Below are 20,624 nucleotides of genomic sequence, written 5' to 3' on the forward strand. Positions count from 1 at the left end.
CATTTACTTTCATAGTTACAGGTATGGCCTCACTAAATGGTGGGTAACTATTTTAGTGACTTCCATAGAATCATAGAATAATGAAGCTGAAAGAGGCCTATAAGACCATTTAGTCCAACCCCCTGCTCAGTGCAAATTAAAGGATATCTGCCAGGTAGTTGTCTGAATTTCTCTTGAATGCCTCAAGTGTTGAAGAACCCATTAGAGCAGTATAGTTCCATTGCCATACTGCTCCAATAATTAGGAGGTTTTTTTATATATATGCAGCTGAAATCTGGCTTCCTGTAACTTGAGCCATTTGAAGGAACTGGAAAGTAGCTACTAACTTTAGGAGGAGTTTGGAATAGCAACTGACACTAATTATTTTTAAGGAAATGACTTTCCAGACTGGTTCTAATCAATGAGACACTAAGGGTTTGGGCCTTTAGCAGTGGCACATTCTTTGTACCGTGTTTCCCTGAAAATAAGGCAGGGTCTTATATTAATTTTTGCAAAAATGCATTAGGGCTAATTTTCAGGGGTACAACAATCAACATTTATTCAAATACAGTCATGTCATCTTCTTCTGGTTGCTGCACAATGCTGCACAATGATGGAGAGCAGGGTTTCATTTAACTAGGGCTTATTTTTGGAATATGGCTTATATTACGAGCATCCTGAAAAATCACATCAGGGCTTATCTTCAGGTTAGGTCTTCTTTTCAGGGAAACACAGTATATGTTTTGTTGAATTATAAATGCTTGCTAGTCCAGTGTTCTTTTCCACAGTCTGTTAGTCATTCCCAACCTTCAGTAACCTAGGTGTTCCCAGAAACCCCAGCCAGCACAGTTGGTGATTAAGACTTCTGGGAATTGCAGTCCATGAATACCTGGTTTGTCCAAAGTTGGGAACCACTGGTCTAGGCCACTGCAGATAACAAATGAGACTTGGATGCAATGACATCCTTCTACCCATGTTGCCAAATAACTGCTATATAGTGCTGTACTTCCTTTGATCCTGACCAGATAAGAATATTATGTACAGTGGTGCCTCGCTTAACGGGCGCCCCGTTTAATGACAAAATCGCATAGTGATGAAGATTTTGCGATCGCAAAAACGATCGCATTTCAATGTTTTAAATGGGCAAAAATCGCTTTGCGATGATCGGTACCCTGTTTTGCTTACCGATCATCTCAAAGCGATGATTTTTTAGCAGCTGGTCCATGGTTCCAAAATGGCTGCTGGGTAAAAAAAATGGCCGCCCGCTATTTTCTGGGACGGATTCCTCGCTTACCGGGCAGCGGAAATGGCCACTGTATGGAGGATTTTTGTTTAAAGGTGAGTCTGAAGCCCATAGGAACACATTGAAGGGGTTTCAATGCATTCCTATGGGCTGTTTTAAATCGCATAGCGACGAAATCGCTTTGCAGCGATTTTTGCTGCACCGATTATCGTCGCTATGCGAGGCACCACTGTATTACAGAACTGCAGAATAGCTCAGTGATTTTGATATCTAGCTGTGGAGCCAGAAGTTGGGAGTTCAGTTTGCCCCGTGCCTCCTTGACAGGAGCTGGACTTGATGATCCAGAGGGGTCCCTTCCAGCTCTGTAGTTTTAAGAGGATAGTGATGATGATATCATCTGTTTTCTGTGTGATGGATGGACTAAGCAAAGCAAGCAATACGTTGTAGACTTCAAAATCATGAGATCGGGAAACTGGTTCTAGTAATCTGTGTTATCATAAGTAATACTTGTGATGACCACAACACCTTTTTATTTCTGAAAAGGCTTTGTTTCAGTCATTGTTTCAATAAATGAAAGCATAGAGTAGGAAAAGCACTAAACTTTATCTGTGAAAGCAAATATAATTCATAGCTTGTGTGCTGTTGTTATGAACAGCCGCTGACTGTTTCTTTTTCTGCTCATTTTAAACCCCACATAAAACAAAGAAAACACAATGAAAGGGCTCCCCCCTCCCATAAAGGTCAGAGGCACAAACACACTTTTTCTGCTTTCAGTGAAGTTTGCCCGTTTGACTGCTCAAAATGTTAATCTTTCTCATTTCAAACCAGGTTGAACATCATTTTTACAAAATTCGATGAGGTTCAGAAATCAGGAACCATGATCCAGGGATCCGGTGGTGAGTTGAAATGCTTTTAGATCAGATGAGATCTCCTCCAGTAGGAAGGAGCTCTATTTTCCTTTTCTTATTGATTTGCTAAAAACTGCAGCATGGGAATGTCACAGTTTCCTAATCCAATTATATACTAGTTTAAGTGTTAATCACTAGGTATTTAGTTTAAAAGAGAGAAAAAGTAGGATCATACAGAAAGCTTAATTGAGCCTTTTCTCATGTCACGCTGAAGCATTTTTTTGGTGTGGGAGGAACAGTCTTATTCCATGTGGTTTCTCCCTCCTCCTCCTTTGGCATACAACTGTTAATTATGTGCTTCGTGGTTTGTGACAAGATAGGGTTTTCATTACATTTAAAACTGGTAGCCAACAGTGTGTGTTTACCATTCAATCTGGAATCAACCTGATTGCTGGTGTGTGGACTTTTGCGTAGCTTTAACAGCTCTGTAGCATCAGTTGCTTGAAAACTGTATGCTAAGACCATAGTTAATATTGGAATATTTAGTTGTTTAGCATGGTGTGAAAAAAAACTGAAGGCAAAAATGATCTGAGGCTCTGCTTTGTTGGTGAAAGTGGTCCAGTGAAAACTGCAGCAAAATATTTTGCTTATTTACAAATGATATGCACTGATACTAGTTTCCTTCTGGTGTCCTGTCTGAGATGCATGGATAGAGGTAGCATGGAAGATTGTCCTGGTACTTTCTTGCATTAAGGTCTAGAGCTAAGACCACTGTGATTGATAAGCTTCAATTCCCAAAGTGTAAATTCTACATTAATTCTCAAAAAATGGAGAGCATAAGAAAATGATCAGGACTATCCCTCTCTTCCAAACCTAATCCTCCCCCTTTCTTCGATCCATGGAGCCAACTGGGATGCATAGTGCTTCAACCCTGTCCCTCTGTGTAAACTTGGAAACATGTGGTTCAAGCACAGAGACTGAAGCTCAAGGTCTCATTGCTTTGTGATGCTGAGTTGAAAGAGTTTACCAGTCCCTCCACAAATCTGAAAACATTTACATTTTGGCCTTGGGGATTAAGATTAGATAGATTATTTATTGAACCCAAGGTGTCATGGGAGTTTCATAGCTTATTGGCATCCCCTTTTCCCCTTCTATCACAGAACCCTTGATTCATAAGTTCTGTGCAGCCAATTGTCTCTTCTGTGTTTCACAGGGTTTTCTAAACTCTGAAGGGGCCTTGCAGCTTGGAGGCAGGGTTGGGCACCTTGTGGTCTTCTAAATGTTGTTGAACTGCAACTCTCATCATCCTTTTGCATTTATCCTAAAACTGGGAGTGGCCATCCAACAACATCTAGAGATCTGTATATATCCTGTACCCGTGGTCTTAAGTATTGTCTGGGATTCATCTCCATCTCCAAAAATTTCCCTCTTTCACCACCTTCCTATTTGTATTCATTGAATACACCAGAACTGGCATATCCTAGTATGCAACTATTCCTTCCTGGTCCGTTTCTCTGTCCGTTTGGAGACAGATTTAAGTTCCATTTAGAATCCAGCGGGATGAAGTTGTTACTATCCACTTAGCAGTAATTTAAAGTATTTCTGAGCATTGTAGTGATATTGTAAGATAGGATGGTCCCATCCTCTAAACTGTTCCTTGTGGTTCAACGTAAGTAGGAAGAGAGGAAAAGGTTAACAATTTATGCTCCATTCAATTTAATGGATGCAAGTAAGTTGAGTTACTATTTTTTTAAATAGGGTTTAGTTGCTATTTTTGTATCCTTTTTTATTGTTTTGCCTTTTTAAAAGGTTGCAAATTACCTTGAGACTTACTGTTAACAGAATTATAGCTACATTGTATGTAGTACTGATGTTTGATACCAGCAAGTTAGTAACAGCTGGTGTGTTAGCAGTCATAGTAAAATGATAGTGATATGCATTGACAGAGTTTTGGTAGTGTTCAGTCAACATGGATAGTAACCAAAATGGATGAATATAACAGGGAGACTTTTAAGCAGAGTTGTCCAGCCTGACACTATTCAAGTGTGTCAGACTGCAGTTCTCATTGATCATGTTGGCTTGAGATTGTGCAGATTTATAATCCAGCACATCTGTAGAATATTTGTTTGGGGAAGGCTGTTCTAAATAGTGGTGGTAAGAGAATTCCTTAAAGAGCTAGGTAAAGAATTGGCACTATAATATTATTCTAAACTCTTCATATCACTGCAGTTTAGGCTGAACCTTTCTAATCTGTTGAGATACAGAGAAAAGAGCTTTGCAAATTGAACTTCACCTATTAAACCTCTGACTGTTCTGATTGTCAGCAAGTAGCAAATAAGGTTGCATTTGTTAGTTTAATTGTGTGATGACTGTGAGTCTGTTCCAGAGCACAGCTGGTGTGATGTATGAGATGATTTTGTCTTCTCCATTCCTGGAAGTCAGTGATTCAGTTATTAGGGGAGATGATGTCAAGGTTGCGTTTTTACTTGTAGAGTTCTTTGCTGCATTCCTGTTGGAAGAGTGGGCTGATCAAGTTGATCTACCCTGAGGACATTCGGATCTACAGTGGGATTTATTTGATGATATTGGGCTTGGCTACATGATTTGGCTGGAGTAGACTGGTCCCAGCTGAATAGGGTCTCTTAATGTTGTGTGGTGATTTTATATGCCATGCGATGAGGGCTTTGCATCCACATGGTGTAGTGGCCCTGTTTGGTCTGCTGTACTTTTTAGAGAAAATTTAAAAAATTTAAGGCTTCCTCCTGAAAATGGGAGGAGACAGGAGGAGGCAAGGTGAAGGATTTTATGTTCTTGTCTTTACAGCCTGAGAAACCAACTTGCTAAGCAAGGAACAGAAAAGTTGTAAAGAAAAGGAAAAAACAATCTCCCACCTTGCCTCCTCCTGTCTCTTTCTGCTTCTGAGAGGAAGCCTTCACTTTTTAAAATTTTCTCTAAAAGGTTCAGAGCATCACTGCTACCTTAATTAGCTTTTATTTAATTTTTTTGTCTCCTCTTCCTGCTCCAGGAGAAGAGAAAGGAAGTTTTTAATTTTCCAATTTCCCCATATCTTTAAGTGGAAACTGCCTGTTTAAACCTCTGATGATATATGGAAATTGAAATTGGCTGACAAATCAAAACAAGAAGTTTCAATTTGCTGGCTGGCTTTGGTTCATTTCCAGCAATAGCACATGGTAGAAATTAACTGAAATGGAACAATCCTCACTGCATCAAAAAAGTAGAAGCTCCTGACAGGGGTCATAAAGATGTGGGTAGGACTGCTCTGAGGTTGGGCTGGTTCGTTACAGCAATTTTTTCATCTCATTACCAGCTTTAGGAGCAAACCAGTCCGTCCCCTGTCAGTGGTCCAAACAGTGGGCTAAATGCCTGTGTAGTCAACCCTATGGACTATCACCTTGTCAAGGAAATAGACAGACTTGAGAAATACTAACTTTTCTTTGGCTATTAAGGCAGGAGAACATGGATGCTATTTTCTCTTTTTTTAAAAAACTATTTTTTTAACATTTCCAAAACAAATACAGGAATACAAAATACTAATACAATCTAAAACACAGTGCACCCCCATACCCACAGGACCCTTTGGAGCAATACTTTTATTACGATCCTTGTTTCCATAATTGTATTGAAAGCTTAGAGACTTTCCCCTTTCCTTTCACTAATACAGATTCAATAAATCTACCCCAAATAGCATAAAAATATTTGAACTTATTTCCCCTCTTTTCATCTTAAGTTCAATAGTCAATTTACCATTTAATGCGATGCCCCATACTTCATTATACCAATCTTCTAATTTAATATCATTTTTATCTTTCCAGAATCTAGCTATTAATATTCTAGCACTTGTCATAAAATTAGAAATCAATTCCTTTGAGCAGTAATCAAGTTCTATCTTATCAAAAATTGACAGTAAAGCAATTTTAGAATTAAGTTCGATATCTTTTCCAAATATATCACATATTTCCTTAAAATCCATTTTTAATGATTAAAAAATTCATTAATTAATCCCTACCAATACTTTCAATCTTCTTCTAATTGTATTGGGAGCATCCTGAATAAAAAAGTAAGTTTTGGTAATATTTTCATTTTGATCACAGCGATTCTCTCAAACCACAATAGTTTCAATTTAAAATACTCCTGTAATTTATCTTTAATATCATTTTTTAATTTGTTGAAATTTTGCTCCTTTAATTTCTGAGTCACTTTAACTATTTTTATACCTAAATATTTAATATAATTACACATTTTAAAACCATACTTATTTACAAATGTTTCTTGCTCATATTTATTGTAATTAAACATCATTACAGTATTTGTGTTATTTTGCCAGTTAATAGTTAATCCTGTTATTTCCCCAAATTTTTCTAAGTGATTTTTAATTTTATCCATACTTTCGAATGGGGTTTTAATAGTTAATAATGAATCATCAGCAAATAAATTAATCTTACTTTTATCATTTTTAGCTAATCCTTTAATTAATTCATCATTTCTTATTGCATTAGCTAACAGTTCTATGATCATACAGAACAATATCGGTGAAAGTGGACAGCCTTGTCTTGTACCTTGGCCTAGAAAAATCTGCTCTGTTAAACCATCATTAACTATTGCTTCTGAAGTATTATCTGAATATAATTGATCTATAACCCCAATAAATCTTCTACCAAATCCCCAACCCTTTAATAACCAGCCATTCCACACAAAGGCCTTAAATATGTCTAGTGATAAAACAGTTGCCTTTGTTTTTTCCTTTTCTACCTCATATATAATGTTTAAAACTTTCCTAGTTAAATTATCCATTTTGTATTCCTTTTATAAAGCCACATTGATCCTCTTTAATATAATTTGCTATAAATCCATTTTATCTACAGTATTTGCTAATATAGCAGTAAAAATCTTAGCATCTTGATTTATTAGAGATATAGGTCTATAAGATCCTGGATCTGTTAGATCCTTGTTGGGTTTTGGAATAAGAATCGTTAGTAAGTGTTTCCAAGAAGGTGGCATTGTCTCTCCTTCCAATATTTTATTATAAAATATTTTAGCTTAGGTATCAAAATGGAACTAAGATGTTTATAATATTCTAGACCCAATCCATCAGGGCCTGGTGTTTTACCATTTCTCAGTTTATTAATGGCTTCAGCAATTTCTTCTTTAATCTCTTCTTCTAATATTCTTTTATCACGTTCCAATAATTTAGTTTTAAAATTCTCATTTATATAATTTTCTGTATCCTTTCAGTACATTGCTTCCTTTACAGTGGTGCCTCGCTTAACGAGGATAATCCGTTTCAGCGAAATCGCTGTAGAGCGAAATCCTCGTCAAGCGAAAATAAAAAGCCAATTGAAAGGCATTAAAACCGTCCAGTGAAGATCCTCCATAGGGGTGACCATTTTCGCTGCCTGTAAAGCAAGGAAACCATCCAAAAACACAGCAGGGAGCCATTTTACACAGCGGGCGGCCATTCTGAAGCCGCCAATCAGCTGTTTTAAAATCATCGTAATGCAAAGAATTGGTTCCCAAAGCAGGGAACCGATTGTTGCAAAGCGGATTTTGCCTATTAAAACATCGTTTGCGATCGCAAAAGCAATCACAAAAAGTTCATCGTATAGTGGTTTCGTCATTTAACGAAGCAATCGTTAAGCGAGGCACCACTGTATATAGTTTCTGATAAAATTCTTGAAAAATCTTCAATTTATCTTTCATTATATTACACCTCTTGCCTGTTCTATTTTTAATTACCCCAATCGTGTTTTCTAATCTTCTATTTTTGTACATTCTAGCTAATAATTTTGAGGGGTTTTTGCTGAATTCAAAAAAATTCCTCTTTATAAACATCAAGTCCTTCTGAACTTTTTCTGTCTCTTAAGTTTTCTAGTTCCTTTCTCTTTGCCTGAATTTCTGCTAATATCCTTCTATCTCTTTCTAAAAAAACCCTTGCTTTCAAAATTTCTCAATTCTTCCTGTTTTTTCATGTTTATCTCATTTTTTTTCAGTTTACAGGATTCACTATTGTTATTCCTCTTGAAATTGTGTCCCACAACAGGCCTAATTTCGTACCTCCTACTTCATTTATTGTCCATAATTCTAACCATTCTTTCTTTATATTTTCTTTTACCTCTGGGTGCTGGAAAATGTTAATATCCATTCTCTATCTTTTAAAGTCTTTATAATCTTTTTAAATCTCAATCTCCATTGACATCAAAGCATGATCTGTTATTTTTATAGGATTAATCTCAGTATTAACTATTTTAGGAATTAAATCTTGAGCTGTGAATATGAAATCTATTATGGAATAACTATTATATACTGCTGAAAAATAAGTATATTTTCTTTCATCACCTTTCATTACCCTCCAAATATCTTTCAAGTGGTTTTTTTTTACCTTCTTGCTCAATACTGTGTTTCTTTGGATGAGAGAATCAGCAAAACAAACAAAAAGCTGATTTATCTGGAAGACAATTCCAGAAGGTCCAACATTAAAATAATGAATTTTCAATTGCGACATCGACAAGACCTCAAAAATAGATTATAATGTGGGTTAACTCCATAATGGGCAGACAACACTTGGATGGACAGGACATAGAAAGAGCTCATTTTGTTGGTAATCCCAAAGGCCCGAGGACAAGACCAGTGGTGGTGAAGTTTTTTAATTATACAAAGAAAGAACAATTTATGAGAGAAATTAAACAAAAACAAGACCAGCTGGTCTACAGAGGCATTAAGCTGCAGATTTTTCGAGATTTAAACAGTGACTCTTTAAATTGGAGAAAATCTATGAAGCCTGTTACAGCAGTATTGATAAAAAAAAAATCTCAAACGTCAATGGGGTCATCCTGGTTTTTTTGAAAATTTGGAAAGATCAGGTTCTGTTTAAAATCTCATGTGAAGAAGGTAAAGACCTGTTGAAGGTGTGGAAACTCTGGCAGGAGAAAGATGGAGGTCAGGAGTTAACTCCGACTTCAAGCAAAAAAAACAACAAAAAACAAACAAACAAACAAAAAAAAACAGAAGGTTGAAGCAGAAAGGACCAGATTCCTGAAGGGTTAGAAGACAGACCACTTGTTGCCTCCACCATTTCTAAACCTTTTAATTTTTTTTTACTTTTACTTCTCTTTTTCCTTCATTCATTTATAATGATTTTTCACTTTCTTTCTGCTTTTTAGTATTAACTATATTAATTATATTAATAATAGCAACAGTAATAATAAAAACTAAAAGTATTAATAATTATGGTTTTTAATATTTTGTTTACTTATAATTTAAGGGAAGAGGGGGGGGTGGAGAAGGGGGGCTTCAGTGTTATAAAATATTAAGAAGAAATGCGAAAATTTGATAAAAAGAGCAGAGGCGAGGTTCTGGTTGCGGTTCTGCAGAAATTAAAACATTTTTTTGCAGATTGAATGCATAGTAAATTATTTTATTTATTTATAGAAGTATTGTCTTTATAAGCCCCCTCGACCCAATGATATTTGCATTTCAATTTCCATATCCATCATAGTAGCAAGATCAAAACTTGCAAAAGTGGTCTACAATGTATAGTTCCAGAAAGGGTATTTGTTTGAAAACTGCATCTCTTAGTATAAGTCCATCTCCATTCTTGGGTAGGTGAAACAACTACAGTAATCCTTTATCATGAGGGTTTCTTCTCCTCACTGCCTTCCTCATAATGCATCAGCATTTTCCTCAAATAGATCTTAGCCTAGGAAATGCCAGCTTTAAGATTCTTATCCAGGGGGGCTTTGTTTTTAAGCTTTAATACTATTATGAAGAAAATGCCAGTTGGAGGGAGCAAATTGTGACTTGAAGTGGGCTTTATATAACGGGAAGGAGGATTTTATTTTGTGGATATGCTGCTAGGTTGCTAGGTTACAAGGTCTTTTCAGTCCTTCATCGTTAGAAAATAGAGCCAAGCTGCACATTGGATTTCTCTGTAGTTCTTAATATATGTGGTGAGGGGGTGGATGAATTATCTGTAAATCTCTGGGTGTAAAAATGGCAAGCTTCTCCTTCAGGAAGCTGTACTACTTTTTCTGTAATCATTTTTCTAATTAGTGGAATGTGCTTGTACTTTCACAGAAACACATTTTTAGCAAGAGGACAAAAATTAGACACAAACCTGTATGCATCTTTCTTTGGATATAATATGATGAAAGAAAAATCCTTTTTTTCCTGATTTTTTTATTATGACATACAAACTAAAAAACATCAACAATCTAACATATAATCAACAAGACAAAAAGAGCAAAAGAAAAAGTACTAGCTAAACATTCTTCCTTCTCCTATGGATTAGAAGATTTCATCATTGTCTGGACCTTGAATGTCCTCAAGAGGATTCCGGTGGGCACTGAGTTAGCCATATACATACTAAGTTCCCCCCTAAGCTCCTATCCTTTTCTGGGCCCAATTATATATCGGCTTTCAACTTTGCTTTACAAAGTCTCTTGGTTGGTCCCGTAGTGCCTCTGAAAACATATCTAGTTCTGCAATGTCCAGTAGCTTCTTTAGAAGCTCCTCCATCGTTGGTGTCTGTGCATTTTTCCATTTTTGGGCCCAATGTAACCTAGCTGCTGTAAATATATACAGTAGACTATATTTTATTTTCTTATCAATAATTTCTGGCATTATATTCAATAATAACATTTCAGGTTTAAAATTTAATTTTTGTTTTCAACATGAAAGAAAAATTATTTGAATGTAGGCCACTGCAGAGACATCACCTTGCCAACAAAAGTCCGAATAGTCAAAGCTGTGGTTTTTCCTGTCGTGATGTATGGAAGTGAGAGCTGGACCATAAAGAAAGCAGACCACCGAAGAATTGATGCCTTTGAATTGTGGTGCTGGAGGAGGCTCTTGAGAATCCCCTGGACTGCAAGGAGAACAAACCTATCAGTTCTAAAGGAAATCAACCCTGAGTGCTCACTGGAAGGACAGATCCTGAAGCTGAGGCTCCAGTACTTTGGCCATCTCATAAGAAAAGAGTCCTTGGAAAAAACCTTGATGTTAGGAAGGTGCGATGGCAAGAGGAGAAGGGGACGACCGAGGATGAGATGGCTGGACAGTGTCTGCAAAGCAACCAACATGAATTTGACACAACTCCGGGAGGCAGTGGAAGATAGGAGGGCCTGGCATGCTCTGGTCCATGGGGTCACGAAGAGTCAGACACGACCAAATGACTAAACGACAATAAAATCATCTGTGTTCCATATATTCATGGTTGTAAGGTTGCTGATCCCCTTTCTCGTGAAAGTTGAGCACATACAAAATGGGGAATTCTCAGTTGCACATCCTCACCTCCAAGATCCTGACAAAATTTTCCTTATGAGAAAGTCATTTTACCTTTAATCACTTGAAGGATGGAAGTCTCATATCTTAAATATTGGTGGTTAAAAAAATTGCCAGCAGAATTATGTGTGCAGTTCCGTAGCTTTGTGGTTTTGACTTCAGTAGTTGAATTACTTGAAGTACATCTTAAACAGCAAGTGGGAAGGTGTGGCTGCATCTTGACTACTCCCTCCCATGCGCTTTCCTCTCTTCCCTCCATTATGTGTGTCATTCCTGCTTTGTGTTAGGCCAGCGTTTCCTTGTTCCATATGAACTAGGGAAGTCTGGTTTAGTGTTAGTGAATAAACAAGGATAATCAGCCTGCAAGCTAGGGGAAAAAGCAGCAAAGCTGCCACGCAACTAGAAGCAGAAACAGATTGTACAAGGAGTCGGTGGACTGGCTTCTATGTAAAATGCAACAGTAAATGTGTGGTCATGGAGATGTGTGTGATTTATAAAAGAATGGAACACACAAAGCAAAACTGATGGATAGCTTTTTGATGTCATTGCCTCTTCCCTGAGTATCCAGTGAGGGAAAGGGAGGAGCCACAAAAATGATTTGTTTTGTTTTTGAAAGCATGGTTTTGATGTGGTGAGATTCTTGTTTACTAGCCTGAAAAACCGTCAGTGCATCTAAAATATGCACAGCTAGGTATATGTTTAATTGGTCAACAAAAATCAATAACAGATTGTGACTTTTAAAAATATAGCACTGCAATCTCTGAATTCTTTGAGGATCTTGGTTTCGTTGGGACTTTAATTTACTGGTTTTAAGTTAATGAAAGACTGATTGCTCAGAGAGTTAGGTAGCCAACTATGCCTTTTAGGAGAAAATCCAACCTGTGTAGCTTCAGGCAAGCTACACAGTCCCAGGAAGTCCCTAAAAGAAGGGAATGATGAACCACTTCTGAGTACTCACTACCTAGATAACCCTGGAAAGATTGTTGTAAGTCAGAATTGATTTAGAGGCAAGCAACTGTTATTTTAACTTAATGGAGAGCAGCAGCATTACACAAAAGGATTCCAGTTTGTGGAGATCTATGCTCATTTGGATTAGTCAGCTTTCCAGTTTTGTTTGAAATAAGTGTAGGCTTGAAAGACCTCTGATTGCTACGGTCAGGTTTCTGTGCACATATGTGAGAGCTTGGTGTGGGGGAGATGCTTCAATTCAGCTGAATCTTGTATTGTGCATCAGAGAGGGAAGATTCTGTTCAGATTCTGCTGACAGAGCATGTCTTGCTTCTCAAACTGCAGAGGAGGCTTTTATTTTGGAGGAGAAAAGCCGTCCTTCCTTGCTTTAGGTCGAAGAGGGTGGAGAGTTAACTGGTGTTGAAGTTGAGGAGAAACGGTGCACTTGCACAGGGTAGGATTTCCTTTAGATCCAGTCCTGGGCTCACGTCAGAGGATACACAAAGGAGATCATGACAGCCAGCAAAGGTAGGCATTTTACTTAATAAACAATTGGCTGGAATGCAAATGTGCCACAGAGGAATGAGTGTCCCTTGATGTCTTGGCAACGGAGCGAGGTGTTTTCTCCTGACATTTAACAAGTGGATTTTTCCGTTCACAACATTGGCTTGATTTTAAAAAGAAAAGAAAAGAAGCAGCTTAGGTAAATGGCATCTCTGCAGTAGCTGTAGAAGAATATTAAACAACAACAGTGTGCTGGTGCATTTGCCTGGCACAATGTGACGTACTTATTCAGGGTAAGGGGAAGATATCTCTAGCATAATAGCTTGTTGCAGCCTACAGATACAATTTCATAGGGCAAGTCCTAGCCAAAACTAGTCCCACTATGTAAAAAGGGACATGCTCTCTAGTACATGCCTTTAAGATTATAGCCTTATTTTTCGAGGTATGAGGCATTTGGAGTGCACAAGTGAATGATGGCCAGGAAATATGCGGAAAGGGGAGCTGGACTTTGCTTGTGGCTTTTAGGTCAGGCTTTTTTTCTTCTTCTATTGCGAAGAGTCCTATTGCACAGCAGTTAGAATGTGGGCTAAAATGAGATGTGCAAGAGAATAGCTAAGAAGAGGTGGTGATCTTCTGCTTAAGAATGTGCATATCTGTGCAGCATTAATTTGTAAGGAAGAGACAGATGCTACTGTTTCCCCCCTCCCAAGGCTGCATTTCATTTCAGAAGAGCCATTCATGTTAGCCATTTTTGGCTTGAGGAAGCTGCATCTCAAGCTGTCCACCTTCATTTCCTCACCTTCTTTTTCAAGATTATGGAGTTTTCTGTTGAAACTATTTAATCTATTTTCTATTTAATCTCTTCAATTGGGAAAACACGATGCACTTGATTTGAACAGATCAAACAGAAGGGAGAAACTGATGTCTTATGACTGATAAGTGATGTGTAACAGAAAACTTTACAGCGTTATCAGTATTATCATGGAGACATCTGCTGTAATGTATCTGTTTAATTAAGATAATGGTATGCCTAAACTTAAGGGTGCACAAAATACATTATTTAGAGTCCCCAACCCCCGGTCCATGGCCTGATACCGGGCCCTGGCCTTGGCAGGATCGGGCCACAGAGACAGATCTCCTGCCTCCCTGCATGCACAACCCCCCCATGCACACATGTATGCCCCCCATACATGCACAGATACACACACACCCTGCTTACACATGGACACACACACACACACGGCCCCCCACATGCACACACAGATGCCCCACCCGCTCACAAATGCCCGCCCAACCAGCCTGCAGTTCGGAAAAGGTTGGAGACCACTTATTTGGAAGAAATCAAGTCTACTGCCCAAACAAGAAAAAAACACATGAATGATTTGTAAAATTGTTAATTATATCAAGCACACTGTCCAGGGAGTTGTGACTGAGAATGTAGTGCTTTAATTATCAATGAAACAATTCATATATATTTCATATCGGTTGTTTAAGAGAAATTAGATGTCTTCTAGCACCTTTAAGACTAACTGGTTTTTATTTTTCATAAGCTTTTTTGTGCCCAGCCACAGTTCTTCAGTTGATGCAGGTTTGGACACACAAAAGTTTATGAAAAATAAAAGCTAGTTAGTCTTATTAATGTGAGTAATTTTTCAGCTAAGACACTGGTCAATAACATGAGTATGGATGATAATTTGGTAAAAATTTTTTGTCATGAGTCTGCCCCCTCTTCTATTTACAAATAGCAGATCTTGCACCAAAATGGAGTTTCAAAAATTTAATGAAGTCCCAATTAAGGAGCAGACCAACAGCAAATGAAGGGGCACACTCAGCCTCCCAGCTACTACCCTGATCTTGTTTCAGAGGTTTATCAATTTCCCTTCTATTAATTATTCCATTCATCAATCACTGTTTCTTTGAAAAATGTAAAATAAGATAAAGTGATGCACAGTTCCATTGTAGAATTTGAAAATGCTGGATGAGCAGTAAGAAGTGTGAGGGATCGGAGAATGGGTAGGAGGTAGAGAAAAAGAGTCAAAGAAGAAGGTGAACAAGAATAGAGGATAAAGCTGGAAGTAAGGAAGTTTCTTTTGCGGGGGGGGGGGAGAGATCAAAACAAGGGAAAGGATGGACCGAGTACTGGACAGCATGGAGCAGGTGGAGAGAAACTGGAAGAAGAAGAAGCAAGGCTGGTTGTAGAAGCAGAACTCTTCACCTTGTTTCTCCATTTGTGGGATTCTTTCTTTTGGTGGCTTATGCTCTTTTTGTACCATGTTGTTGTTCTGTGCCGTCGACTTGCTTCCAGATTATGGTGACTGTAATGGGCTTTTCAAAGGTATGTGATATGTCCAAGGAGTGGTTTACAAACATGGCTCACTCACTGGAGAGTTTCCGTAGTTTTTCATTTTAAAGATATTAAAAATAATACTAACAACAATAACATTTTTTTAAAAAATAGTAAGAAACAATAACAATCAGGTTGCGCCTATTGCATAACAAGGAAGAAAGGAAAGAAGAATGTAGTGAACACAAAATCATAAACTTGGGTACTTTGCTATATGACAAGTCCATACTGGTAATATAATTCTGGATATTATAATAAATCTGTTATATGGATGTTGAAAAGACATACTTCAGTTTACAGTTATTCTGTAATCTTACGTATCTTCCAAAGGTTCAGATGTATGGGCAACAGATGAAATTGTGAGGGTTTCTGGTTACATTATTCACTAAAGGAGTACTAGGATCTGAACAAGGTATACTCATTATTGCTCATATCGTAACTTATATACACGAATTGCTATACATTTGGAAATCTCCATAGGTATTATTTTTCAAATGCCAAGTCAAGTGACTCCATGTGCCATGAAATATTTATGGAGGCTTCTTAACTTGTGGCAATTTGCTTCCAGGAGCTAATGGATTTCAGCCATCATGTACTTGTGCTGTTAATTTCTCTGTAACAATCATTGACCAAATGTTGCTCTCCCAGCTAGAGAGGATTAAATCTGTTTCTCTTTTCCAAATAGCAACAATTGTCATTCTGCGTGTGAGGCATAAGAATGATGGAAAATCCATAGTATGGAGGCTGAAATTTTTGTTGATAAGTAGTGCCTGATTGCCAGGGGAGGGAGCAAAATTTTGTCTAATTATTTTTCCTATTTCTTCAAATACCACAGGCTAAAATTTTGATGTGAAGGAATAGCTTCACTATATATGTAAATATATGCCAGTGTGTCCACAGCCTCTCTAACCTTTGGGGCTAGGACCACTATTCATATTAGGTAGTTTAATGACTGTACAGTATGAACAATGTATTACCTTAAGAGAGTGCTGTCTTGTTTCAGCAAAGGCAGATAAATGCATACTGAACTCCACAATCTAGATTGTAAATTATCTGTCCACCTCTATTTTATCTGTACTACTCATGTGTTTTTGCTGAAAGTTAAGAATGTAATTGTTAACCACCAGAACTGCTGGAGAAGTTTAGGATGGACAGAAATACCTCTCTGCTAGCAAGTGTGAACATGTCTGCTCTGTGGTCTCTGTTTATGCTTTAGGAAACCTGTAGAGGCATGGTGGTGGTGTTCCTGGATCCTTTGAAACAGAGCATTCCAGGATGAAGTTGGAGGCAGCCTTGGATGTATCCTATCCAAAGTTCCTCTCTTCCCTTGGGAGATTTGATCCCTCAGCGGCACTGGTCTGGGACTGACAAAGTTATTGTCCTTCCAGAGAAACGTGTGCTGGAGCAGGAAGAACTGCTAGGAGAAAAAGAACACTATTTTTCTAATGTTTGCTCTGGCCACTGTGAACTGTCCAGGCTTTAGAAGTAGTTTATTATCCATCACCTCACTCCCTCATCTCTTCCATTTAGGATTGCTCTGTAATTCCTTAAGAAGTAATCTCTAGTATTAGTGATAAGCAGGATATACTCATGAGGTTAAAATTGGTCCTCAAACTGCACAGATTTCATATTGCTTAGTTTCAGAACAGGAAGCCTGTTCCTCTTCAGATGAGACTCTGCTTCTCTTGCATAACCTTTATCCTGCAGTGGCCTCATGTGGCAAAACTATTAGAGGAACAGCCCTAACTTAATAAAGTAATAAGAGACCCAAAGCACCCTGAGAGTACTTATGTAGTTCCATTAGACCAGATTAGATTTTAAGTATTGTCCATTTAATCAACGTTTTCATTAAGAGTTTCAGTAGGCCCTGACTTGACTCTTTTCTACACCCTCATACTCTGTAGTCAAGTTACTTGTGCCTTACTTGAAGGCTTTGGTTTTTTCAGGTATAATTCACTTTGTTGCCAGTAGAGTTAAAACAAATGTAAAATGTCAAAATTGAATTTACTGTGGAAATATGAATGATTATTATTTTTGCTCCTTCATTCATGTTGCATGCCTTATCCACTGACCACTGACATGGCATTAACCTATATTACTGCTTAGAACTAAGCAGGTATGCTTTAAGATTGATCTAAAAGTCTAGCAAATAGCTAATTAACTTAATTCAGAGTAAACACACATGCAGAGAGAGAGAATTAATTACTGTATAGCAAAGGTACTGTATATGACAAAGGATCTCATCCAACATAGATAATTTTTTAAAAATGTAACATATAAACAGTGGAATTTGCCTTTCCCAAATGCAGTCTAGACTTTAAACCATGAATGAGGGAATGAGGGAATTTGTGAAGTGCAACAACCATCATCCATCACTATTGGCTATTCTGGCTAACGTTAATAAAAGTTGCAGTCCAACAACATCTGGATTGCCATGCATTCTGTTTCTCTTGCTTCAAATTATTAAGCTCCCAATCCTATGCACTTTTGGTTTGAAGCAAGCCTTATTAAATTGAATGGGAATTTGTGTGGTCATCTTATGTATACCCAAAATAAATACTCTGTAATGTATGGCATGACGTATTTAATTGTGTTTCCTTGTTTGGGCTTTCTTAGTTGTGCACAGTTGTTAGTAGGTCAGGTGTTCATTGGCTAAGATGTGATTTAGAGCAAGTCCACAGTTTCTGATATTTAAAACAGAGCTAAATGGCAAGTATGGTCTAATGGCTGGCCCTTTTGTCCACTGGAAGAATTAATCATATTGTGCTATTAATCATAATGTGAATCTCTTCCTTGTATACCTCCCTAAGATAAGCAACAGACATGAATAATGCTGCTTAACTTTATTTGCATGCATTGCCTCTAGTGAGTTCACTACAGTGGAATATATTAGACGGGAACATTCCAATTAATTCTGTTTTTTTCCCCTCTGACCAAGTCTAAAGTATGTTACAGCCACAGTACAACTCTTTTGTGGAACGTAATGGACCCTTCACTGCACCTTGTAACATTTGGCAAATAAAATCCTGTCAGCAGAATAAAACAAAAAACAAAGTGCGTATTCTGTGTATTGTCTTTGTAGGTGATTGCGTGATAGAAGTGAACAAATGCTAATGTGTGTTCTAGGATTTCCTCTCACTGCCCTGATCATTCATTGCATGGGATTAATTAACACTGAAAGCCCACAGTACAAATATATGAGAACCTGGACCTTCAATACCTGGTGAATTTAGTTTCCTGTATAAGAAGCACAAAGAATTCTCATGGCATTTGCCTTGGCAATCGGTTGCAAGCAAAACAAAATACTCCTGTGAAGATTCTCAGTCATCCATGCAAGGTTATCTGGAAGTTGAGTCCTGGCAACTGGGCTTCTTTCTTGTTAGGTTGAAACATTTCACTACTCATCCAAGTAGCTTCTTTAGTCTGAAGAGAGTTGGTAGGAGATCCCTGATAACAACCTTTCTCCTACAGTCATGGCCAAAAATATTGGCACCCTTGCAATTCAGTCAGAAAATGCAACCCTTCTCATTTTTGGCCATGACTGTGTATTTATCATGCTGCCCTTTCATCCTTCCCCAGAAAGACAAGGACCACACTCACCAGAAAGACCACGGTTATGACCCATGACAATGGGTGGAGAAGGACTGCAGAAGTGGGATTTTCACTCTCCCCCCAGGTCCTTTGTCCATCTAAAGAGCCTATTCAGACCAGGGGGAAGTGAAACCAAGGTGGAGGATATATCAGGGGTCTCCTACCAACTCTCCTCAGACTGAAGAAGCTACTTGGATGAGTAGCAAAATGTTTCAACCTAATTAAAAAAAAAGTCCAGTTGCCATCACTCAACTTCCAGAAAACAAAATGCTATACAGTACTTGTAACAAATCATGGGGAGGGACAAAATAAAATTTAGAAATTCATTTTAAGAGAGATAATTGGAAAATGTGCTGGATTTTGAGGATGTCCTTGGAAATGAATTCAGTTTCAGTGACCTCTTGGTCATACTTGAGATTGTAATGGAGAAACCCTTCTTATCTGCCTATGCTTTTGTGAATGGACAATTAAAACATTTTTATTGCCACTGATCATTGACCCTTGAGATCAGGGTTCCTGAAAGTGCTAGGAACTTTGTAGTAGCAGAATGGCACAGTTGGTTGCAAACCGCTTAGCTGATGTTTTAACTGCTGCTGTTTTATCTAATTATTGACAAATGTTAGACTTACTAATGGGCAGCGATAGAGAACCAGATGATCACTAGATGTTAAGCAGGCAGCATGATTAAGACTAAAAGAAAAGTTTTTTAAAAATATGTGTGCCCCTACCTTAAATTATTATTAAAATAGGGATCATAGATACCAGTAATTAAATATGAGATCAAGAGATAAAAACAATAAAAAACAACATTAGCCAAATATATGATAGGCTTTTTTTTTGGTCTTCTTTACCATGTGAGACAGCTATCATGTTCACATGGTGAAGATCAGGTCTTTTGAATCAAAAGTAGTTGTAATTGAAATTACTTGGTTAAATAGTTTCATTGAAAAATCCAAGTCCCCAAAGTTGAAAATAATAATCAAACAAAGTAAGGACTATATGACAGTCCTCCACCTGTAATTTTTGTGTGACACCTCCCATTCAGTCACTTTGTTTTCAGACCAAGCAGCTCCTGCCAGCATAATTTTTGTTAAAGATTATATATTTATGATAAGCGATGAGTGCCTGGACAGTCAAAAGTGTGATGTTTTCTCTTTTTTTAAGGATTTAGCATAACATTGAGTAATATTGCAACACAACTTGACAACTGCTCTTCGTAGTCCTATTCCCTTCCACAGCAACAGAATTCTGACCTGTCTTGTGGAGGATGGGGGCTTCTGTTGCCATAACCCCATTGGTGTTAATGGGTGTGTCTGTGGTTGCTCTCAAAGTAGCATGATTACAGTAGTCTCCTTAGAATGCTGTTGAGAGATGTGCTTGCATAACTCGACATTATACAGGTGGTAGCTCTAATTGCATCAATACAAAAGTGCTGCTCACAAATAGAATTATGTAAACCTTGTTGCCTAGGCGTAACACTTGGCAAATTCACATAGGTGTAACTTTATGTTAAATGAAGACAAGCAGGATTCTGGCCTTTGTGTTGAAACAAAACATATATATATTTTTGTAAAGGGGATAGTTGGACTTGCTAAGTTTCTTTTAAAGTAAATTTTAGATGTGATTCATTGGTTGCTATCATCTACAGAAATGATACTTACTAACAGAGATGGGAAACCCTTTTTAGGCTAAGAGCCGTTTGTCCTTGAGGTTGACCTGCCAGAAGCCTTATATCAGCAGTGAACATGGTTGAAGCAAGAATGCTTGAAACAAGAGTGCTTGAAGCCATTCTAAATGAAGCCTTCCTGCCTGCCTTTCTCACAATTTTTTTCTCTGTCCTCCCTCCCTCTCTGGTTTGAGGCAAAGTTTA

General features: G+C 37.8%; 1 protein-coding gene across 6 annotated transcripts in view; it reads left to right on the plus strand.

Annotated features, from left to right (window-relative positions):
• Nucleotides 1-20,624, plus strand: part of CLASP1 (cytoplasmic linker associated protein 1) — a 232,228-nt gene that overhangs the window by 91,124 nt on the left and 120,480 nt on the right. For 5 of the 6 annotated variants that reach the window (XM_072985237.2, XM_078377580.1, XM_078377536.1 and 2 more), the window contains exon 8: nt 2,051-2,118. In XM_072985237.2, the coding sequence (XP_072841338.1) occupies nt 2,051-2,118 (68 nt within the window). Of the gene's footprint in view, nt 1-2,050; nt 2,119-12,277; nt 12,844-20,624 lie in introns of those variants that run through there. The other variant, XM_078377620.1, reaches the window with a different exon arrangement.

Source organism: Pogona vitticeps, chromosome 1, assembly GCF_051106095.1.
Source record: "Pogona vitticeps strain Pit_001003342236 chromosome 1, PviZW2.1, whole genome shotgun sequence".
In the NCBI taxonomy this organism is placed as follows: Eukaryota; Metazoa; Chordata; class Lepidosauria; order Squamata; family Agamidae; genus Pogona; species Pogona vitticeps.